The sequence below is a fragment of the Colossoma macropomum genome, unplaced genomic scaffold (genome assembly GCF_904425465.1).
Source record: "Colossoma macropomum unplaced genomic scaffold, Colossoma_macropomum, whole genome shotgun sequence".
Lineage (NCBI taxonomy): Eukaryota > Metazoa > Chordata > Actinopteri > Characiformes > Serrasalmidae > Colossoma > Colossoma macropomum.
The window spans coordinates 31,892,064-31,917,828 of NW_023494793.1; the positions used below are offsets into that span (position 1 = coordinate 31,892,064).

The 25,765-nt window shown below is 39.2% G+C and overlaps 1 protein-coding gene across 1 annotated transcript in view; it reads right to left on the reverse strand.

Annotated features, from left to right (window-relative positions):
* Positions 1 to 25,765, reverse strand: part of agbl4 (ATP/GTP binding protein-like 4) — a 484,349-nt gene that overhangs the window by 211,963 nt on the left and 246,621 nt on the right. Inside the window, exon 5 of the mRNA XM_036579196.1 lies at positions 9,881 to 10,097. Coding sequence (XP_036435089.1) covers positions 9,881 to 10,097 — 217 coding nt within the window. The remainder of the gene's footprint in view (positions 1 to 9,880; positions 10,098 to 25,765) is intronic.

Genomic DNA, 25,765 nt, shown 5'->3' on the forward strand with positions numbered 1-25,765 from the left:
GAAACTGTCCAGCCCAGTGCTACCCCAACACGAAACATAGGGAGGGGCTAAAGCAGCAGGATATGACGCTTGAGAGGGTAGACCAGGGGTTTAGCAACCAAAACGTTCAGGAGAGCTATTTTATCCCTAAATCAAACAAAAATCAAACCACCTTGGGAACCACAACATTTTAGGTCCATTTTATTAAAGTAACTTTTTACCATCTTGGCTGTAAATATGTCTCAGTATGTGCGAATGTACTAGTAAGGGCTAAAAAATATAAACAAAAACACAGACTTACTTTGCTCTGCTTTAAGCTTTAGCTCAGCTATAGCCGCCTTTCCCGCATCTTTGGCAGGAAACTTTTCCTCAAAAGCAGAATAGCTTTTTGCAAAACGTCTCTCAATGTTTTATTAAGAAGTTCACCAGCTTCGTGTTCGAAATTTCCCATTTCACTTAAATCTCAGCCTGAGGTGGCAGAATGTAAGTGCCGCACCATTTAAGGTGGAATGGGAAAATTCAAAAAAGAAGCTGCTGATCTCAGCTTTGCGACTTTTTAGTGTTTGACAGTTCCTCATTGCAGATGAAACGTATCAGGAAACCAGCCGAGCACTTATAAATGCAAAGAAGTTAAATCATCTCCAAGTGATTGATGTTCATCTTAAATCTTTTTCTGCTTTTTCGTTAGCTACTAGCTAGGCGAAATTGTTGCCTGTGTTCCACAGGGTTAATGGTTGGTGAATAAGCAGTTATACATTAACTCCAGTGCTTGTTAAACAGTGTTAGAACAATCAGCAGAGATTTATTTTTACTGCGAATGAGGATTTTTACCTCAAAATCTAAGTCTGCTCTGGAGCCGCAACAGGGCAGTAAAAAAGCCACATATGGCTCCGGAGCCACATGTTGCTGACCCCTGGGGGACAAACTCACACACTAGACCCACCCTCCTCAGACACAATTTGCTACAAATAAACGCTAACAACAAACAAAAACAGCAAAAAATGTCTCTTTTTACGTCGGCAGTGTGGTGCCTCCCAAGAGCCACTTTGCATGTCCACATCCCCCAAGCTTCTCACAGCAGCGCAGCTACAGTATTGATGATGATCAACTGGTCAGCCGAGCCTTACTTCACAGGAGCTATAAAACTGCTGGTCAACACAAAAGAAGGTCTACATGGAACAAGTAAGAGATTACAGAAAGAGATGGATGGTAGAAAGACAGAGAGAGGCACTGAGTCAGTGAGAGAGATCAAGGGAGATATACTGAGACAGTACGAGAGATAGAGGATGTGGGGATTGGTGAAAGGAGGCCGATATGCACTTCAAGCATTTATCCCTATAGTGCAATTATAACAGGCCTCTTGCCCTTACTGCTAGTGCTCTGATCCTTCCTCTGCTCTGGGCTGCAGAAGAGATTCAGCATCTCAATCACATCTCTGAGAAAGAGAGAGATGGAAAGAGAGCTGTAGGGGTAACAGACCCTCAGGCTACACTCTGTCTGTCTCTATCTGTCTGTCCGTCTCATACACCACTGTCTGGTTTGGTATAAATATCAGCCTTGGATACAAATGTAACTCTTCCTAGCCTGTCTCTGTCAATGCATATTCACATAAAGCTGTAACCTGTGACACAAGCAGCACAATTCAAATAGCATTACTGGTCCTGACACTGACATGTTTGCAAAGACGTATCCTTATTAGTAATAGTGCAATCATGATCTATCCATCCGAATGTGACGTTCACCTACATTAATTTTGTAATGTTTTGGATACAATTTTGTCATTGCATAAAAGGCAGTTTAGCATCTGCCAGAAAATATAAAAACAGAACAAAAATGTTCAAAACAAAATGCTGACAGTACATATGCAACGTACAGGCTTTCTGTGGTCTCGATATGGCTTTAATATAATGTAGTAGTGGTAAAATGCTGCGTGGTGCACTGTGATTGAAACTGAACAGTTCTTGGATTCATGGGCCGTTGTTTGTACCTCCATTTAATTTTTGTTGGCAATGGCAGTTGCAGAAGGCAGTCTTGCATGCCCAAGATGTAATGCTATGTCAAATGTCAGATAACATATTGGTGTATCCCTATTGATTATGATATTCAATAAAGTATGTGCCACATATATGTAAATAATATGCATATATAAATATTTAATTTTCTATTAAACACCTCTAATAATTACCAATTATGCCAATACATCAACTTCACAGTGAGTCAAATTCAGCCAAAAAGCTATAGGTCAATTTTTTGCTTTTGATGACCCATCAGTATTGTTTATAGGAGAGACAGTCTGTTGGACTGGCAGTTCTGGTTTGACCATGCATTTGTAATAAACATCACCGATCTCCTTCTAAGAGGCCTGGTCAATGTCACGCAATTGCACTTCTCACTATCATATTCAACTTCATTAATGATTTGAGCCTGAGCGGCTGACTGGCATTCACCCTCACTCTGAGGAGCTCATGACTGTATAGAACACTGATTTCTGCTCTCTCGGGGCAGATATCAAAACTAACCCAGCTGTTGTTAACAGGTTTCAAGCAAGGTGGTGAGCTTATTGAAAGGACCAAAGGACTATTTTCCATCTGCGGTCTCCTCAGATGTTGGGTATGCACGTCACTTTCAAGGTGATATGCGAGACGTTCTACATTGCTAAATTATTCAGGCTGTTTAATGCATGCATGCATTTCGCAAAACACATTCAGCATGATCTCATTTGGATGTTTAAATTGCCCATATGTTACACGCTAGGAAATGATAAATTGTTTCTGTGGTGCTCCCTGCATAACAACATAGGGCTTCAGGTGAGATGCTAATAGCAAAATGTGCAGCATACAGGCAAGCTGACACCAAAAGTAACTTCTATGCAAAATCATCCACTGAATTCATCAGTTAATGTTGCCAGACCACAACAGTTGATGTCTGTCTCATAATATTATTAGAAAAACTGGATACCAAGAGCAACAATCTGCTTATGGAATCAGTATTGTTAACCAAGCTGTATTTAAAATTAAATTAAATAAAGCTAAACCATTCAAATAGGAAATGCTGGAATATTGATTATAAATATTATTATACATATTATAGTTAACATTTCTTGATATGTATTTGTGTATTAGAGCTGCACAAATATTATCTGTTGATTGTCATCGTGATATTGTCCTGTGAGCAAATGAAACTCAATATTTTATTGCGTATTCTGAGCATTCTGACCATTCTTACAGAGTTTCAATGAAATTAATCATGTGATTCAATGAACTTGAAGAATTTTGGGCAAAATAATAAAGGTCAGACATCACCAATGTGTGGGATTTCATTTTAGAGGGAGACTGGTTACAAGTTGAAGGGTCCAGCGAGGAAGCATTATGTCCCAGAGACACTGCTGTAGTGAGGATGAAAACCACCAACAAGACTTCATTTTGGCCAACATGACTAAAAAGGAAAAAATAAATTAATTTTAAACACAACACAAAATTGATCAACTCACATTTAACTGCCCAGTTACTGGCAACTGGCAGCACAGCACAGTGGGTAATGGGCAAATACCCAGAGTCCTACCTGCACTAGGAGTAGATTTTTGGGGCGAATGGTTGAACACTGTGATTTTCTCATCATTTTACAGTATTTAACTTTGCTTTGTTTATCACAATCAACTTTACTACTTACTTAGCTAGTGAACTAGGAGGAATGTGGGGAATAAGCACAGCTCAGGCCTCCTCAGGCCCCTCCGTAGCTACACCCCTCATCTGAACAGATTCTGGCTGAACAGAGTTTTGGCTGTTTAAGCCCAGTCTAATTGTATTTCTGGTCCTCTGCTTATGCTTTTGTTGTGGTGGTGCTATAAATGACTACTTGTGGTAGAAAATCAAAACTTGCAATACCTGCCATGCCAGTGTTTTGGATGTGTTTCAGCTACCTGAAACATTTTATTAAACTAGCAGCTGTCGTACTTTTTTATGTTGTTAAACATATTTTGTGTTTTTCACTTGTGTGTTGTAACTGTAGTAAAAAAAGGATTGTGGAAACTTGCTTTACTGTAGAAAGTAGAAATTGATAATAGACATACATAAATAACTAAATAAAACATCACTTCAGATTGTCACATCACGTACATGGTAAAAGTAAATGGATTTTGTTGCTGAAATAATTGGCAGCCTGGAATATCGCAACAAAAAATGCACTGGTTTTGCTAATTTTAATACACTTACAGTATATGAAAGCATATCAAAATATATTCTAAAGTATAGTATGTAGCAGCATGCACTGTGTGACAATCTATGACGATACAAATATCGGCTCAGACTGGTATCAGCTGCTACTCAATATTAAAGAAAGAAAATTTTGACATTCTTAGCATTGAATACACTGTAATGTACCCTGCAATCATGTGATTGTGACTAGTTATCTAGCAGCATAATTTCAACATGGAAATATGCCCATGTTGTGCAAGCCGAACATGTAGGTATATTAGCTTGTGGGAGTGAAAGGGAGAGGGCGAATGTGCACTTATGTGTATGTGTGTACGCGCATGCGCATGCTGGAACTGTCCACATGTGGCCTCTGTTTAACTGCATCACGTCTTTGTCTCGCACCACTGGAGGGACAGAGTGTTTTACTACTGCAGACATGGCTGGTGTACCCTCATCCCTCTCTCTCTCTCTCCCTCTCTCTCTCATTATGAGCGGGTTGTGCTGCCACAGACCCAAGAACACAGGACATAAAAAGACAAATAAGGCTATAAAATTCCCCTATGCCCATGCATACTAATACCACTCTACCCTCCACCCAGCGCATTCACCCTTACTTTAAAGCTGACCTGCCGCAGTGCTTTTTAAAGGACGCTTCTCAATGCACAGCAATGTATGAAATGCAGAGAGGTGATCCCCCTACGCTTCAAAGCATATTATTTTATTTAAGTAAAACTTTCTTTGTATAGAATGAATGTACAGGCTACAGTTCAGTTCTTTTTCAAGGTTTGTTTGTCACATTAATGCTGCATGTGATTAGTTAACTGCCTGATGCATTGCATCATGAAAGCGGGATATACAGTCTAATATCAATTCTGAGTCACACCTGTCCATTTATGTAAAGTATCTCAAGATCAGGCTTTTTCTGCAGTGGTCATAACATGCAGGTTTGCTCCTGGTTTCATGGTGTGACAAGCCATGCAGTCAATTTGTCCAGGGTGCCAGTTGAAAATGGACAAAAAGAAAAGGACAAAACTGGTAGGCTCTGTAAATCTATTCATTTCAAGGGATATTTCCTCACAGTCCTAAGGGAAAACCTTATCTGGTAGCAGAAATAGTGCCAGTACATTAACATTAGCACTACTAGTATTGGCCTACAACTACTACTACAACTAAATCTATAACTTAATTTCCAAAAAAGTTGGCATGATGTGCAAAATGTAAATAAAACAGCATTGTGATGTACAATTCATTTAAACCCTATGTTTAATTGAAAATAGTACAAAGACAACATCAAATGCTGAAAATGAGAAATTCTATTGTTTTTAAAATATATATATATATCCTTTTTGAATTTAATGCCAGCAACACATTTCAAAAAAGTTAGGACAGAGGCATGTTTACCACTGTGTTGCATCACCTCTTCTTTTACCAACACTCTGTAAGCGTTTGGGAACTGAGGAGACCAATTACTGTAATTCTGAAAGTGAAATGTTTTCCCACTCCTGTTGATACAGGATTTCAGCTGCATAACAGTTCGGGTGTCCTTTGCCGTATCTTTTGTCTCATAATGCACCAAATGTCATCATTGGATGACAGGTAGCACCTGGACTATTTTACTGCAGAGCAATGTTGCTGTAATACACGCAGAAGGTGTGTATTTTATTTGTTATGTTGTCTTTATATTTGTTTCAATTAAATGATTTGCACAGAACTGCATTCTGTTTTTATTCACATTTTGCACAGCTTCCCAATTTTTTTGGGGTTGTACTAATAATCATAATATTGCTAAGGCTTACTGTGACAGAGATGTTTTTATATGATGTAATTTCGTAATATTCAAATACAATTCGCTGCTTTACTAAAAGATTCCTGCTAACTGGTGAACTACAAGTCATCAGTATATAGTCGTATGCAGAAGTTTGAATATCCCTGGTCAAATTACATGTTTTGTTGATTTTCTAATTGAAAATAAGTTAACACATCCTCTACAGGAAACAAAACATTTTTCTGCACATATGAGTGCACAATTTCTATTTATTTGACAAGTTTAACATTTTTGAAAAACAAAAAAACATGAAATATAAAATGCATTTTTTTATATTATATGCTTTTGCATAGGACCCCATTATTCAGGAAATAAAAGTAATTGTGCATTCAAATGCACAGATGTGTGTTCTCTGTAGAGAATGTTTTAACTTATTTTCACTTTGAAAAACAACAAAACATATCATTTGATCAGGGGCAACTTGCATGCGACTGTGTGTGAATTACACATATGCTATTAACTGCATCTTTATCCTCACAATCTGAGTATATGCATGACTGTGACTGCATGAGAATGAAAGCACAGTCATTAGTTATGTCATTGACAGGCTTATTTCTAATTGAAAGGTAAATGGACTAAGACAGATTAATTCAAGATTAATGCATAAAGCAATTTAAAAAATGCATTTAGTTCATCTCCACACACCACATTCAACAATGTAGGACTTTCAGCACTTCCTTTTGTGAGAATAATTCCAAATCAGAATCTATTCTGTTTTCAAAAGTCAACTCTTAATTCAAATGTCAATTCTACCTTCATAAACCGAACAAGAATTAAGCATCAGATCTATAAGAACAGACCTCAAGCTTGCCCAGCAGTGCAGGCACTACACTAATGCAGTGAAGAGTATTTCATAAGATTTCCCGTCAGCAAAAAAGCTGTGATGTTTTAACTTTCTAGGTTTTGTAAGCAGCGGTTCATTTGCTGTTGAGCAGACAGTACCTCTGTTTCTGAACTGCAATCACTGAGATGCAAATTTGCTCAATTTATCCCTCCCCGTATAATTTACCCATTCAAATCACATTTCATAAGAAGCGGACTTCTTTTCTAAACTGATGCCACGTTCCTTATCAATAAACGTCCTTTCATCGCAGGCCCTTGCAGCCTAGCTCTCCTTGACAACGTGGAAGTGATGGAAAAAATGAAAACGGGTCTTAATCTTTCAAGCATTTCTAATGAGTTTTTCTTCTACAATTATTTGATAAGAGCAGAGACAGCACTGCAGGCGCTGTGCATGATCCAGCACCTGGGCCAGCGCAGGCTGAGCGCTCTGATCTCAAACACACGCACACACACACAGTCCCTTTGGGGAGAACGAGTCAGGGGGAGGGAGCAGATATAGCAGCACACTATGCATGTGTAGATATCTAGAAGTGAACTGGAGGAGCTGGAGTTCATGGAGCTACACCACATGCCCTAAAGACCTTTTAGTGTGCTTTAGGAAATGTACACAGAAAAACACAATTAAAGATGATAAAACCAGAATCAAATCCTCAGGCTGTCCAGTATTAAGACTCAAGAGAATAATTCTTTGTTTGTCCATTCCATCAGAAGTGAGTGTTATTGTAAATAGACACACACACACACACACACACTTGTTTTTATATCCTGTCAGGACAAGGATGTCAAGTGTATTATATAAGTTTATATAACTACAAAGGGAAGCAGAGGGCAAAACCTAATGTGGGGTAAAATGTTCTATAATCCTTTTAATGTAGCTACATGTAAATGTGTTTGGTCATCATCTCCTATTCCCACAGCAACCTCATCTGCAAATTTTGACAGCAATCAGATTCACCTTGAAGACTGATCTTTTACCATGAAAGTGATTTTTACATCTTAAATGTTTTTCATTTACTGATTTTGATCACCCGCTTGAATTATGTAAATAACACACAGCTTAACCAGGCTAAAGTATAGGCTCCACACGTCTGGGGCTGGTTTTACCAAGCTGTTACAACTCAAACTGCCCAAAGAAAACACAGACAGAAGTCCATATTCCACCATAAAAATTCAAAAAAGTTAACTGTTTGGGAGACTTTATGCACATATTCATCAAATATCTACTACAGATGTCATGTAAATAAAATTATTTTAATTTTATCATGCTGTTCTATTGTGTGTTCAAAATTGATTTGCCGGTGTTCAACTCAACCTCATTCTACAAATTATATTTATTTTGCTGAAAAATTTTTTTATATCTGCCTTTTAGCAGATGTAATACAAATGATGACCAGATAGAGTTTTCAGAATGAATAGTCCATTATACTGAGGAGGGGTCTCAAAAGAAGCTGTCTACCAGATCTTTAAACATAGTAAGCAACAGGTTTTTAAAAATAAGGCAAAATCCCAGGAAGGCAGTATAGTTTAAAATACATTGCATTTGCATAGCTGTTGAGCACAATGAACTGCATCATTCCATGGTTTTAGTCTCAGTGCACCGTTTCTGAGTCTCTTAATTTTCCTCTTAAAGTCATTCTCCTGGAGAGCTGTGTGTTGATTCCTGAGCTTGCTATCTTTTTTACACACGTCAAAATTGAAGTAAGTTATATTGTACAAATTTGTCATCTTTATGTCTGAAATATTTCCATATATTTTGTCCATTTAAATTTAGCTGTTCTGTTTGTATGAGGCTCAATATTAGCTTCTTAGGTCTTACCTTCTCCATAGTTCTGCATCTCACCTTATCTGAATACCCAAATTTGCAAATGGACATACACATGGCACACATAAAGCACAGACAATAAAGTGACATACCTCTCGTTTTGTTTCATAAAACAGAACAGTTTACCTTGTTTGCCTTGTGTTAAGTAAAATTCTTGATGAAAAAGTCGAATAAAATTTTTGTTCTTGCCTTTATTTAATTATGTGACATTAAAAAGACAAGTAATGCAACAGTAATGGGAAGTAATCCGATTATTTAATTAGATTACAATAACATTTTAAACAGGTTATCAGTAATCTGTAACTAAACACATTTTAAAGTAACCCCCCAACCCTGTACATATATATGTACACTGTGCAAAAGTCAGAGACCAACCTTTCATTTACAGTCAAATTAAAATAGTCATTAAGCAATTAATTTTTATTATATATGACAAACTGCTTGCATAAGCATGTAAAAGGAAAATATGAGTTTCCAAAACTATAGTTCAGAAAATTACTTAAAACTCATTAGACAAACAGCATTTAAAGCTTTCACTTCTGAGAAAGATGAGAAAATCAAGCTCCACTCTTGCTTAAGCTTTAAAAAATCCACAGGTGTTTCTGTGCGTCTTTCCACATCTTTTTGAGATGACAACTCAACGCTATGGGTCTGAAAGGATGTGTAGCTGTCAAGAAGCCCTCACTGAGAAAGGGAAATAGGCCAAAAAGAAAATGTGCTAATGAATCAAAGAAGCTGCTGGTGTTTTTAGAACAATGGACTGGCCACCCCAGAGTCCAGACCTCAACAACAATGAATACATTTGGGATTATTTGGATTGTGAGAAGCAGAAAAGGCAACCAACTTCTTGGTAAAAAAAAAAATAAATCATTGAAAACTGAAAGCAAGTCTCCTGAAAAGAATGGAAGCTGTAATAAAGGCAAAGAGTCAGCACACTAAACACTGAAAAAAAGATATATTTAGTTGTTGAGGCTGCTGTGTACTGGTCTGTTAATTGTATGGTTTCTGCTTTTTTCCTGGTGTTGACAAATTAATGGCTGTTTCAACTGGAAATTAAATAAATGAAAAGTGGTCTCTGACTTTTGCACAGTAGTGTATATTTTCAGTGTATGCTCTGGTTTTCCTGTGTTTTCCTCATTATCTTTGTATAATATGTTGTATGTTGTATGAAAACAAACACACACAAAGACACACAAACACACACACACTCTCACTCACCACACTGAGGCCCAGCTGCTCTCTCTTTAGGTAGTCTAGGTTCCGCTGCTCGAGGCTGGTCAGATAGTGCTGTAGGCGGGAGTAGGTGTAGGGGTAACAGTAGGCAAACTGGTACACGTCATCCTCTCGGTCGAAACAGAAGGCAAAAGACATGACGTAGTTCCTCCGGTGGTCTGGGCAGCGGTAGTAATACACATTCTTGGCTGGCAATCTTTGCCTAAAACAGCGGGAGGAAGGAGAGAGAGAGAAAGAGAGAGGGAGAGAGAGAGAGTCATGACCTTTTAGCCTACTAACACTTCAGCTCGCAGTAAAAGTGGAACACATTTAGAGTGAAGAAAGAAAATGTCAGTAAGAGGACGCCTGTAAATCTTTAAGTAACGGACCTAAAGGTGGGAATGGTCTGCGTACTTGCTCTCTGCTTGATGTGCACTGAAGAAAAAACAAAGCCTGGCTCTCAGTGGATGCTGGCTTCCGTGCACTTTGCCTATATTTATACTAACAGTTCTGCCAACTGTTACTCCACAGAGACTCATGATGTCCAGTAATTTCCATACCTATCATGCAACACAAAGGTCCAGACTGGGTATAGCAGCTTCCTTAGCATCATCACAAAGCATTTGGAAGATGCTTTGCATAGAAAAAGGCACTGATTTTTTTTTAAAGATTTCACAAGAAAGCTCATTTTGGCTGTAATGTAACACTAAGCATCATATTCAGGGGCTGCTGAATGACAATATAATAAAAGTACAATGATGATAAAAGCATTATAAAACAAACAGATTCAGATCTAAAATCTAATTGGTTGAGCCATGTTTAAAGCCATTGGTAAATACTCAAAATGCACACACGTTACCATACACATCAATGGATTTCAGTATTAATGTTATTAAATGTTCAATTAATGTTATTAAAAACCACAATGCAGTTCATGGAAGAACCTTTGATCAGTATGCTGCCCTGCAACCAAAGAGTCCCCTTAATGAACTGCATTTAATGGTGCATTTAATGGTGCATATTTTATGATACTGAAATCTGCAATGGTGAATATTAGCACAAGGTCTTCAGGTCAGGCCATAAATGTCAAAACTCGACAAAACAACTAGTTAAATACACCTATACAATAAAGTTAATTATTAGCCCGTCTATGGAATTCTAGTAGTATTTTAGCGCTAAGCTAACAGCTATTCATCTGATTATTTTTTCTGTTCTAAATTCATCTGAAGCTTGTAAAAGACATTCCAATGTTTTACTTTAAGCTTTTAATAGACAAAGTAACATATTTTACCCTGGCATAGAGCTGCCACTGTTTTCCATTTCTAGCAACTCACTTAAGTGTACTCCTTAAGCACTTGTACTTGCAGTCAGTGAGGTCTCTAAGACTTCTAGAAAGCCCAATGTGATGTTTTTTTTCACACAATTGGTCCAACCCACTGTAGATCAACCCGTGATTGGTTGATTCCTCTGTCACTTCCTAATTACGTTATTACAGTAGTAACATGTTAGACCTTCGGAGTTCAGCTCCTAAAGTCTTAACCAAGGGGAGATCTCGCTTGGCTACCTAGATACCACTAAGAAGTCTTAAAAAGGCCTGAGGATTCCCTTAAGAGATTCTGTTACCTTAGGCCAAAAAGCAACACATGGCCTCGAGTGGCTTATTGCTTTATTGCATTTCCTTCATTCATTCCAAGCCCCTTTACATTGTTCTGCAGGCCTAGACCACCTAGAGTGCCCACCACTCCATACTGATGTCCACTCAGTGTCCATTCTGAGATGAATGCAGGCTGTGTTAGTGACTGATTCTGTTTATGGGGAAAAATAAACTACAGTGTGACTTCACACGTTTTGTTCTCAACAAGGCTGAGGAGCAGTGAGGATGGCCATCGGACCATTTTTCTCCAGCTGACCCAGGATCAGCTCCAGTAAAAATGCTGGAGAAGCGAAGAGTGGAGGGAGGTGAAAACACAGAGCTGCAGGATCCATCGATGTGAAACATGACACTAGTGCATCCCCTATAGATTCTCATCTTCCCCAGCTCACTACAAGCCTCTCTGTTACTCTCTCTGCTAAAAAAAAAAACGGAATGACTTTCCTTTTTTCTTTCTCTCCGCAAAATAAGAGCAGTACATCTCATGTCCTATCATTCCAGTGTACTAATAAGTCATCATTTCTATGGCTGTTAATCTTTTATATTTATTGTTTCTAGCTGATTGCCAGTGTTTGCGGCTTAAATAGTACAAAGTAACATGTTACTGTAATGTAATTGCTTTTTCCTGTAATGAAGTATTGCCACACATTACAATTTAAATTCTTGCAATCACTACAATTATTAATATAAACAGATTTACATATTTGTCTACGTGTATTATCTATGCTTGTCCTCGTGGGTCATTTGCATCCAAATGTGCTACCTGCACAGATCCCTGTGGCCTGTTTCTACTGGTGCATTTCTATGTTACAAAATAGCATTAGCTAATTTTAATTAAGCATAACTGGCTGGGTGTTGTTGAGAGTATAAGCAGAGATAATGACATGCTTTCAAATGACATTTAATCTCAATAGCTATATCTTTCTTTCTAAATAAAGTACTGAAATGACTTTTGGTCTGTCCCTTGTATTTTCCAGTTGTACAGATCTGTATGGGCTATAGAGAGTAACATAGAAGTAAAGTAATGAGTACGCTATATGCTGATTTTTCTGCATTATGAGATGATGCTGCATTTGTCTTGGCTTAGAAGTAGAAAATTGGAGCTCTGAGCTGCGTCATTTTAAACCCCCACATTAGTGACATGAGTGATAAGTTTAAATTTCATGATGTATTTACCTTCTCAAAACTTTATGGACAATGTTATAGCTTAATTAACTACTGTGTCTGTGTGTTGACGGATCTAAAGCAAACCTTGTTTAAAAGTACAGAAGTGGTGAGTAGGTGTGCTGATTTGACAACTCTGAGCTTGGTGTTGAGAACAACATTCCAGCTTTCTGAGTGGGAATTCCCAGTTGAGGGAGCGTTTTTATTAATTTCTCACAGTTGGAGGTGAGATATTTCAAGTTACATGCTTCAGTTGAATGCAGCCTTACTTTCTTTATGAAATAATAAGTAAAGCAATCTATCCAATACTGTTTAAAGTGGAATTCTACTCAATTTCCAAACTTTCAGTATAATTTGATTGTTTAAAACAGTCATTCAGAGTAGTTTGAACTCAAAATGGTTCACTGTAGTCAAACGTCCTGACTTATTTACAATGGTTGTGAGTGGAGACCAGGTGTTGTGATGTCTACAACACAAATATTGCAATTTTTATTACATAAAATAACCTCTGAACCTACAGAAGTTCTTAATATGTACTTTAAAAAAAACACACCGTGCTGTAAGGCAAAATAGTCAAAGAAAACTTTTTTTCTCCTATTTACCAGGCAACACTGTGTGGAATTTCTAAAGAGATTTTGGCTAAAACAGCCAAAAGGGTGAGAAACAGCAGTCGAAGAAGAGAGTCAGAGGGAGGTTATTTCACATGGCATGCTCTAAAACTGACAATAAATGTTGAAATATTACTGAATTGTACTTTATTTGATTTGACATTCAGTTGTTGACTATATAAGATGTTGATATAACTACTAGACTACTTCAGTATACCGTATATGGCACTGAATCATAAAGCAAGTTAGACATTATGATGTTCTGGACCTTTGCTTGAGGAAATTTTCTCTAAACTTATTAAATTTTTATTAAAGACCCCTGGTCTAAGGCATCAGGCCAGACTTACCATTCACATTTTCACACTTGGTGTGAAAACAGAAAGGAGCATTTCACATCAAACCACTCTGAATGACTTGTGTTTACATCTCAATAATCTGTACAGAAAAAAAAATGAAATTGAAAAAAGTGAAGAAAAAGTGGAGAAAGTATTGAAAGTGCAGACGCTAAAGTTTTAATTAATATTACATTTGTGTTTGTAAGTACGAGAGGAGATATTTTCTTATGATTTGAATATGATTTGTAGTCTTGTTTTGTGGAAAAGAAACCATTTTTTAGATTTTGTCATTGTTTAACACTGAAACAAATAGAAAATTTGGCAGCTGGACACAATCCTGTCAATACAGAATACTAATGTAAAGTAAATTCAGTCATTGTGTAAACGTATTATTTAATCAAATGTAATTAAGTTAATATGTTTGAATAGTACAGCAAAATGATTCTTCTAAGAATTACTACTCATATGACAAACAGCGTGTAATGTTCACTATGCCAGTGCCAAAGATGAACTTCCAAAGTATTCTAAAATTGCACAACGTGTTCTTAATTCTCTCTGCTCTCTTTTCAAACTCACTTCAGTCTTTAATCTAAAACCAACTCAGTAAAAGCAATGAGCAACGCACTAGAAGTGAACAATGAACAATGCAGCACTACGCATGTCTATGAGAGATGTTTGTTTATGAAATCTGGACCTGTATTGTAATTACCATGGTGCGAATGACCGGTGCAAAGTGAGGAAGGTGCAGTTTGCTCTATAGCCACAGCCACAACATGATGAGCAACAGCAGAGAGAAAATGGAGGCTGGCTCGGACATTAAGGGACACGATGAATACTGACAATCAGCAGATCGAGAGAGAGCGGGTGGGAATCCGGAGGGAGGGAGAGAGACAGAGTGGGAGAAATAGCAAAGGTGATGAAGGACAAACAAAGAACACAGGCGACGGAAAAGGAAGGAAAGGAGGATGCATGAGTGAGAGAGAGGGAAGGAAGGAAGTGGGGAGATAAGGAGAGGATGAAAAAGACAGGGATGATCAGAGGATGGGATAAAACGGGAATGAGGGGAGAGGGAGAGAGAGAGATCAGATAGAGATTGCATCTGTAGCTGATAGCACAGTGGCTAGTGGACAGCGGTCTGATAAGAAGAAGAAACGACTCTCTCAAATCAACCTGAGCTCTACCAAGCCCACAATTTCCGACTCAACGTTGTGATTTATAGGCACTGAACCAATAACACAGACACTGTAAAATAAATGGTTTACCTTAAAACAGTAAATAACCTGCCTGCCGTAAAACTTAGCTTTTATTGGACTTTGAATAATAAGTTGACAGAATGTAACACACAGACTATTGTTCAGTTAACTTACTATTAGCAGTTCACTCTGAATTTTAAGGGCCCATATTCAACACTGTTCGTATATTTTATTTCTCCTTGTGGTCCACTGCCTGAAAATGGTCATTAGTAATTTTATATGACCATTTTCCAACCTCTCTTTATCCCTTAATTAAACAGGCTGTTTTTATTATGGTGCCTTTAAAACCAATTAGATAAATGAGCTCTGTTCTGATTGGCTGTCCTGCATTGTGCCTCTTTAAAAAAGCACTAAGAGCTGAAACTCGCAACCAGCTTACTTTTAACATTCGCAACAATGTATTAGGACTGCACAATAGAAGTGGAAAATATATTGTCGCTGTCCAAAGAAAACCCTGTATCTCCATTTTTGGTCATTTTTAATTTTCTACATCATTTCAACACACCAGCTGTCCTTTATATTGTGTGAAAAAAATAAGGAAGAATGGACCAACAGAAATGCTCTAAAATCACTTGGAATAAAATCTCTTTACACCGACTTATATTGAAAGGTAAGAGTGTTTCAGCAGCGCTGAGTGGCGGTTCTCTCTTGCTGCTTGTTCAATAAAAGAGCATTTGGCTTTAAAGCACAATGTTTCCCACGTGTTCTTCATCGCTGATGCCACAAAATATTGCATAGTGTATCACAATTGCAATGTGTAGCAATATAATCACAAAACAAGCATTTTGTCCATATTGTGCAGCCCTAGCACACATTCAGGCAAAAACACATCCAGAAGACAGTTACATACACAGGCACACACGCTCACAGAGGCTAAAATACAAGCAAGCATGCCAACAAATTCCCTGACGCTTCTGCTGCCTCAACAAAGTGAACAGCTGAATTGAAATTAAACCAAATTAGCCTGACTCTGTGGAGCAAAAGGAAAAAAAGAGAGAAAGAAAAGAGGCCAGTCTGATAAATTCTGTGGTGGAGGAGTGAAGCGCTGCTATCTCATGAGTGTGTGTCTCAGCAGAATACTAATAGTGCCAAAGTGCTTTTTCAGTGTGATCTCTGCTCTTATTCACCACACACACACACACACACACACACACACACACCTCCCTTTAGTGCATGACAGCTCATACCCTCATAAGACCCACAGCTCTCTGACCAACATGCATCCCTCTTATTTTCCATTCACATCCTCCCTAATATGCACGCAAACACAGTTCACCTGTACCTGCAGCCATTCTTTCTCACCTATCTTCACCTACATCAAATATCTTTGGCACACAAAGATCCTTTAAAGGGCTCCTATCATGGAACATCGAATTTTCCTTTTTTTAAAAAAATAAAACAGTTTTGACTTCACCACATTTGTGGTGTAACAAAAACCGACATATTTACATATATACACCTATTCAAAGGTTTCACCCCACCCATTCATGTTGAAGTTACAAGGAGTGTTTCTGTCTGGACTGCTCTTTGAATGAGGCACAATGTAGAACAGCCAATCAGAACAGAGGTAATTTGCATATATCAGTCTTAAAGCCACAGTGACCAAAAACTGCCTATTGAATTGAAGGGTAAAGAGAGGTTGGAAAATGGTAAGGAAAAATTAATTCTGATTGTTTTTGGTACATAACCCACACAAATTTCATTAGAGGACCTGAAGGAAAACAAATATGTAAAATATGGGGTGCAGTTACTGCGGTAACCGCCCACAGTGATGGAAAAAACTCATTTATCACTGGCTTGAAAAAAAAATGATTTATTTCATGCAAACCATAATAACACACAAAGATTCCCACATGTGAACATAATTAAACTTTTAAACGTTAGGTGATGGGATATTCTACATTAATACCACTACGATTGTGCTTCTAGCACAGATGAAATTGTTCCAGATATGCAGCTATTGAGATGCGCTGCTTATGCATGCTCAGACAGGATGGGGCACTGTGTGCGACAAAGGCAGGCAAATATCACGCCTGTACAAAAAGCCATCTATGTTATGTTTTAGGACATGCTCAGAACCACAGTGTCTGGTTTCAGACATTAGTCAAAACAGCTTTGGATCATGGATCATGTCTCAGCTCCTGTACAGTTTGACACAGCATCAGGCAGTAGGCTAAGCTAAGCGGCTACTTAAATAAGTGGGTTCTGTTATTGCTACAGGCCTAAAAATAAACATACTGTCATATACACAAGTTTGGGCACCCCCGTCAAATGACATCCAACACATCCTCTACATAGAACACACTTCTGCACATTTTAATGCACAATTACAATTTATTTGCTGAATTTAAAATATTGTGTAAAAAATAAATGAATAAATGTGTGCAAAAGTTTTATCTTTTGTTTATTTTTTTCCAACAGGCAATTTTTTTTCAAACCCAGCAAAAAGAAAAGAAATTGTGCACTAAAATACACAGAAAAATGTCATATTTAAGGTTGTTCCTCCAAAATTATGTGTATTTATTGTTACACGTTCACACAAACATATAAACACACACTATGAAACAGAAGGCAGGTGTCATGTTTGTTTTGGTATTTGGCCAAGTTTGAGTGGGGTTGAGTTCATGACCATGTCTGTTCCTTGGGCACCCTGAACCACCTGCCATCCAACCAGTAACATTCTCTCTCATTCTCTCTCTTTTTCTGTCTCTCTCTCTCTCTCTCTCTCACACACACACACACACACACACACACACACACACAGAAACAGGCTAACACCTCTCTCTCCGTGCAGGGTTAATGAAACACCACAGAATGCTCCTTTTTTTATTTATTTCTTTGTTTGGGCACTATCCTGGCTTCTCTTCAGCATTTGACCTTGTTGGCTACTGAGCGAGTCCTGGCTATTGATTTTAATTACCCAGCGGGAATTTACTGCTTGCCTTCTCCGCTTTGCTGCACTGCTATTGGCTAGAGAAAATAGCTTTGTATGTTCCTCCAGAGAGAGACAGAGAGACAGAGAGAAGAGAGAGAGAGAGAGAGAGAGAGAGAATGATGCTGGTTGGGGCTTGAAGCACCCCACTCGGACAGTTTTCTATCTTCTCTGTAGCGTTTCTCTGTCTCTCTCTCTCTCTCATGCTGTGGCTGTTGGCAATTTGTTTTATCTAAATGATGGTGGCCTGTGGCTCGGTGTGTTCCCGTATGTGGTACAGTGCCCTCGTTCCCAAACAGATTTATCTCAGTGTGTGTCAGAGGGGAAAAAACGACGCCCCCTGGACAATAATGTGCACACACGTGGCTTAACAATTCGACAAAGGCCTGTTTCCCACGCACCCATCTACACACACACACACACACACACACACACACATACACACATACACATATTTGCCCGCAATCTTTGTGGAAACACACAGCATGTTACGGCTGTGTCTGGTAACGCTATGAGGACAGGTCAGGGCCTGGAGGCTGAGGTCATTTAAGTGACCCGGGGAGCATGTTTCATAACTCCTTGAAGAAAGTCTCCAAAAAGGGACTAAAGAACAAAACTTTTTTTTGTTTCTCAGCTTGCCTGAGCGAACAAGGATATCGCTCAGTGGTTGCTAGCACTTGTATCAATCCAAGTACGCATCTGACTCAGTCTCCATAAGTGTGTGTGTGTTTGTTGGAGAGAGCAAGCTGTCAGCTAAAAGGCAGGGCCGTTACCAAGATGTCACTCTCCATTGCTGTGTTTTTCAACCCGGTTAGCAGATCCAGGACAGGCCCTTTGATTCGGCTGCTGTCGGCTTCCCCCTGAAGTCGGCCAGATGAGGGAGAAAATTGCTAGCTTTCATACAGAAGGGGGGACATCTTGTCTATATTCTCAAATCAATCAAGCGTAGAGGTCATCACCGGCTGTACCATCTCTCTCTCTCTCTGTTTCTCTCTCTCGCTTTTTCTCTCCTTCTCTCGTCTCCATTCACAGTGCTGCCAGTCATCCTCTTAATGTGTTGAAGGTTAAACGGTTTCGAATATGCGCACACAGAACTGTCAAGTGACACATTCCCTCTCTCCGCTCATTGGCGCCACGTGTGAGGAGCAATTTCATAAGCAGCTATTATATCCCACCACAGAAGGACGTGAAGTGGTGTACCATTTCCAGCCACGTTTTAGCGCTAACCATGTTCAGATATAGTACTGCTGTATGTGGCGTTGATAAAATTCAATATCATGGGTTTTTCCAAATATATTGCAGTGCAGATGATATTTAAGTTTGCATTAATGAAGTTCCTAAACACATGATTCCTAGCTCTTTTGTTTCCTAGCTCTTTTGTTCAGTTTTCCTCTGTTGAAATTATACCAAAAGGAACCCTATATAGTTCATTTCATGAATTGGCATCATAGGATTGTTCTTTCAAAATAGTCTGAACCATCCAGCAAATTACATACACTGTAGTTAACTATGCTTTTGCTATTTATCAATACTGCTGTGTGATATACATACTGGTGTACTGGTACAGATATTTCCCAGCATTAAGGGGCCCATACCCTATACATTTGTTTTGTATTTTATTCCTTCATTTATCAAGTCAAGTCAAATCAAAGATTACTTATATAGCGCTTTTTACAACAGCCATTGTCACAAAGCAGCTTTACAGAAAAATCCAGGTCCAAGCCCACACAAGCAAACCAACGGCAACAGTGGCAGGGAAAAACTCTTTAAGAGCAGGAGGAAGAAACCCTGAGAGGAACCAAGACTCAAAAGGGGAACCCATCCTCCTCTGGTCAACACCGGATAGCAAACAACCTTAGTATAAAATATTATAAAACAGAAATGGGGAAAAACAGGTGAAGCAATGGTAAATGAACTCTGTTCTGATTGGCCACTCTGTATTGTGCCTAATTCAAAAAGCAGTCCAGGCAGAAATAACCTTATAACTTCAGGATGAATGGGTGGAGCTAAACAGCTATAGGCTGAATAGGCAGATATATGCAAATGTGACATCACAGAAACAATATATTCCAAATGGGTTGTTTTTGCTGATTAGTCTCTATATATGGACTGTATGGACTAGAGAGTGAACAGTATATCTTGAATTTTTAACAACGTTTATCTAGTAAATCACACTCTTTTATTAAAAAAAGAAGCAAAGTTATTTCTTCTATGATATGGGACCCTTAAATTATAGCCAGGCCGGTCTTGTCTTGTCACCAGGCCTCAGGGCCTACAGTTAAAACATACCTGGCATATTTAACTTCTTGATAGATAAATAAAAATGAATAAATTAGTTACGTCTGCAGATGAGAGCGGAACAGGAAGTGGACATGGGCCTCCCATTTTCAGCCATGAATGAAGCCGTTGGAAGGTGCGGTTACTAAGCAACCACCGGTTTTGTCCACTACTCAGTCGCACCAGTGGCATTTTCGGAATCAGGGTGGTGTTAGTGGTGGTGCTGTTGGGGGGCTGTTCCACTATCTGGTGTTTTGTTCTCTGTATCTGAATTGCTGGACTCATTCAGAGCATCTGAATTGCTGCTGTTGTCACTGCTGTTTGAATTGCCAGGACGGCTGAAAGCTGGAGAGCATCTAACGTGTGTGTGTGTGTGTGTGTGTGTGAGTGGGATCTGAGAAGGGAGAAAGAAACTACACAGGCAGCTGGAGAGCAACAGCGGGGGACTACACTTCCCAGTGGGTGGGGTGGGGGAGAGAAAGAGATAGATAGAAGTGTGTTTACTACACACTAAATAAGCGGTTTGGTGATATTTGGAAATGCTAGAGGAAATGCTAGGGGATCCTGTGAAAAAGCCAACTTCAAACAAAGTGAAAGGAGCCTTTTCATGCATCAAAATGCCTGCAGCGATCCTACAACTACTGTTTAGCTTCTCTCTTCCTCCGGCATCCAAAACAATTCACAATAAAAGGGATGCAATGTCCATCTCTCTCTCTCTCTCTCTCTCTCTCTCTCTCTCTCTCTCTCTCTCTCTCCCCATCTTTCTCCTTTTCAGTGCCTCCACATGATGTTGCACGTAAACAAAAGGGTTTCCTTTGTTTCTCAGTTCACAGACATGTTTATTAGACATTTCCCGCATAAACATGAGTGGAACATGAGGATACGCAGCTTCAACACATCATCAAACACCTTTTTTGGAATTTTAACAACTAAATAAAATATTGTACCTGCAATAATAACACAGAACCAAAGGAAACGTTCACTGCACATTCAATGTTATGTCATATATAACACTGCCACACCCAGTAAAACTATTTAGCAGTACCGGAAGTGTTACCTGCCACCAGGTTTGAGCTTTGAGTGCCAGCTGTGCCACATGCTGTCTTATTGTACCACTGCATATCTGCACAATTATGTGAGGCAGTTATGCATACACAGTGGCCAGCAGTTGACAAAAATGTGGTGGCGAGTGGCAGAGACACAGATTTTCCACCACTTGCAATAGTAAAAAGTAGAGGAAGGACCCCTCCAAAAAAAAAAAAACTATGGTAATCCACTAGCAATAATGTGTATTTATGTCCAGTTCCGACAACATACAATGAAAATCAGTGGTTAACCTTGACTGAGAGTTATGTCTGAGAAAAAAAAAATTAGAAAAAAATAATGCTAAGTTCTGCTAGCAACACAAGGTATTTCTAGTAGTAAGTGCTAGGCCAATGTTCTAAATTACATAAAATCTCTCCCTCTCTGAATGTGTGTGATTGTTAGCTCTTTTACTGTTAAATAAAGTAAGATTGCATTTGAAGTAATTGGTATGATTACTAGAGGAATTTACAGTCATATGTAGTATGTTAAACACCCCTTGTCAAATTGCACATTTTGTTGATTTTTCAAAGTTAACACATCCTCTACGGAGAACACACTTGAATATGCCATTTTCTGCTAATTTAAGTGCACAATTTCTATTTATGTGCTAAGTTTAACTCGGTGCACTAAAATGTGCAGAAGTGTGCTCAGTGTAGAGGATGTGTTAACTTATTGCCACTTAAAAAAATCAACAAAACGTGCAATTTTACCAGGGACACATAACCTTTGCATACAACTGTATCAGGACATCCAAAACTAGATAAATTGTTGATGATTTTACCGGTAGAAACTTTCTATGCAGGACTCAGTAAATTCTTATCGTTTGAAAGCTGTGCATATAAGGTTTACTGTCTCTAGAAGCAATAATAAACAATGTGAACTAAATACATTTTCATCACTTGGGCTGAGGCAACTAAATGTAAATAAAGCATTCACGTCATAGGGCTTTCGAAAAATAATGAACGTCTCCTAGTTCTCCACAGTAACATGCTCAGGGGGGATGCTAGATTTGTTTATTAGAGCTTGAGCTGCTTATGTCTTCTCTTATGTCTTTTCTGGTAACATAGAAAGTAACATATAAGGTGATAAAGTGACAAAGCACCATTACATCACCACTTATTCTGACTTTGCCAAGGTAATGCTAGCTAAGTAGGTAACTTGTTGACAGATAAGTGTTTTTACTCAAGCGTTCACACTCTTAAGAGAAACACAACAGTGCAGTTTTATACCAGTACAGCCTAGCATTAGCTGCTAAGTAAAGACAGCTAGGAAACAAGACAGCTACTCCACCTTTTACGTTTTTAGTTGCATAAAATTAATATTAAAAAATCTGATTAAATAGTTAGTCGCAATGTCTGAAATTTTAGTCTGCTAAAATTTTATGATCGTGAAAGGCCTACCTGCACTGGCTGTTATTATGGCCCCTGTTTTGTTTGTGTGAATATATTAATCCTTAGGAAATTGTGCATGCAGGTTATTGCCGCAGTAAGATATCAGCACTTCATCAAAAGCAGTGCTGCATGCAGTTTACATACATCACCTTAACTAGATGAAGGCCTGTGTTTTAATTTGAATAACTATAAATGTGTAACCATTCTTATGCTGCAGCTGGGCACCGTGGGTGTGTGTAGTTATCTCATCACACACTTATGTACGTGCACACACACACACACACACACTCAAGGGAAGTCTGGGCCGCAATCCTTTTCATAAGCGCACTGGGACATGTTCAGTATTAGCACTAAGAGGCCGGGCATGTCGTCAAACGGCTCTCTCAGCACCTAAATCAGCCTCTCATTAGAGCAGAGATCATAAACTCAGAGCAGAGAGAGAGAGAGAGAGAGAGAGAGAGAGAGAGAGAGAAATAGCCTGGCTGCAAACATAGAGTCTGATGTATTCCAGTCGAACACTCTTAACGACTCCCTTCTGTGTGCCTTTCTGCATGCAGAGGCGAACAGCAGCCAACCCCCTCCAGGCAACACTGGGTGGATAACACCATAACACCATATCATCAGTTGGGACGTTTTAAATGCAACACTGCACATTTGTCGATCGTAAAAGAGAGACTAAAAAAGAGCAGGCTTGATACTCCCACATGTGCGCGTGTGTTTAGATTACAGCTGAGATTAACAGCCCCCCTGTTCAGAAAGCAGAGCTAGATTTGGAGGGCATTACCACTTAAGGAGCTGCAGGGGAGCCCAGCAAGAGTAACCCAGCGCAGCCAAAGCTAACCAGGCCAGAGAGGCTGCAGAGCAGGAAGGAAATGGATAGCAGAGCACAGAGCGCATTAGCATGTCAGCTTTAACAAGAACTAACACAACATGATATGTGCTCTCACACTGCTTTGTGAGAAATACAGGTGCTAGCTTATTATAAAACACATATATAACACAGGCATATGCCATACATGTTGCAATAGTGCACAAGCTGTGCAGTTCTTTTGCTAAGAACTGAAAACCTGACCCAAAAAACATATATGACTGAAGTCAACAGCCAGGTGCTGAAATGAGTGCCCACTGGCTTCTGGAGAAAGTATTTGTAACAGTGTTCGTAACAGGTTTTACATTCCTTTACTAGCGGGGGACCCTCAGGGACTTCTAGGGTTTCAGAGAAGGCCTAATGATTTCTGTGGAATAAAGCAAACACAAGCTTCCTTCTACTGACGTACGTGCATTTGTTAAGTAATAACAATGACAGAAAAGTTATTAAAACCAACAACAGAGAGATCTAATTTCTGCTAGCCCCCCTATGAGATTCAAGTGCTATGCTAGTCTGGAGAGCTCACTTAACAGGAGTACAGTGAGCCACCAGAATAGCAGATGTACACTGATCCAGCATAACATTATGACCACCTCCTTGTTTCTACGCTCATTGTCCATTTTATCAGCTCCACTTACTATATAGGTGCACTTTGTAGTCCTACAATTACAGACTGTAGTCCATCTGTTTCTCTGCATACTTTGCTAGCCCCCTTTTACCCTGTTCTTCAGTGGTCAGGACCATGGACCCTCACAGAGCAGGTACTATTTGGGTGGTGGATCATTCTCAGCACTGCAGTAACACTGACATGATGGTGGTGTGTTAGTGTGTGTTGCGCTGGTCTGAGTGGATCAGACACAGCAGTGCTGCTGGTCTGGAGTTTTTAAACACCTCAGTGTCACTGCTGGACTGAGAATAGTCCACCAACCAAAAATATCCAGCCAACAGCGTCCTGTGGGCAGCGTCCTGTGACCACTGATGAAGGACTACCAACACAAGAATGACCAACACAAACTGTGCAGCAGCAGATGAGCTATCGTCTCTGACTTTACATCTACAAGGTGGACTGACAAGGAAGTAGTGTCTAATAGAGTGGACAGAGAGTTGACACAGTGTTCAAAAACTCCAGCAGGACTGCTGTGTCTGATCCACTCGTACCAGCACAACACACACTAACACAACACCACCACCACATCAGTGTTACTGCAGTGCTGAGAACGATCCAACACCCAAGTAGTACCTGCTCTGTGGTGGTCCATGGGGGTCCTGACCACTGAAGAACAGGGTAAAAGGGGGCTAGCAAAGTATGCAGAGAAACAGATGGACTACAGTCTGTAATTGTAGGACTACAAAGTGCACCTATAGAGTAAGTTGAGCTGATAAAATGGACAATGAGTGTAGAACCAAGGAGGTGGTCATAATGTTATGCCTGATCAGTGTAAATGATTGATACTATATATTTTTTGGGGTGGATTTTTTCCAATTTTCTCCCCAGTTTAGTCATATCTGACTGGGGAGAAAGATGTCCTTGTCCATTTTTTTTATTTTTAAAACTTTAAAACAGTTGTTTGTATGGTGACTATTTAGGAACAATTCAGTGAGGTGATGTGCTACAAGATGATATGCCATTTCTGTTTAGAGCAAAATGTTAGTGTCTAATTTAAGATGAAACCAGCTTATGAAAACACAGGCACTAGACAGTGAAGTACAAAGTGTCTATTGTAAGAATATCATGCACAGAGGCTGAAATAAGCCACACAATAATTGTGTCATAAGCAGTGTCATAGTGTGTGTGGTGACCACGAGTGGCTGCAGTAGTGTGAGGTTGAAGGAGTGCTGGGGGGTCTCCTGGCTGTGTGAAGCACAGCAGGAGGCTGATGTTTGTGTGGAGTGATGTTATGGAGAGAGGTAGCCTGTAGAGTGGAGAGTAGAGAGGGTCAACAGCAGGAACACTCATCGGGGGTCAGTTATAAGGGCCTGAAGCTTTAGTAATTATCTACACACACTATTCCACACAGATTACACATGGGGGGAAACATCACATGATCATACACAAATATACACACAAATGAACACACATACATATACCATTAGATAGGTCCAAGCCAAGAAATGAGTGCATGCCACATTAAATATGAACACTATGAAGCAAAGGTTATATGAGCTACATGCTAATGTCTGTATCTGATTCAGCCCTGCCTGGCCAAACTCAGGTGCTGCCCAGCTTGAATGAAGTACAGGCATTAGATTGTAACTGGCAGGTAGCGTTTTCCTCAGTTTTTTATGTGACATGAACTCAATTCTTAGCCAAAATAGCATTGCCAGT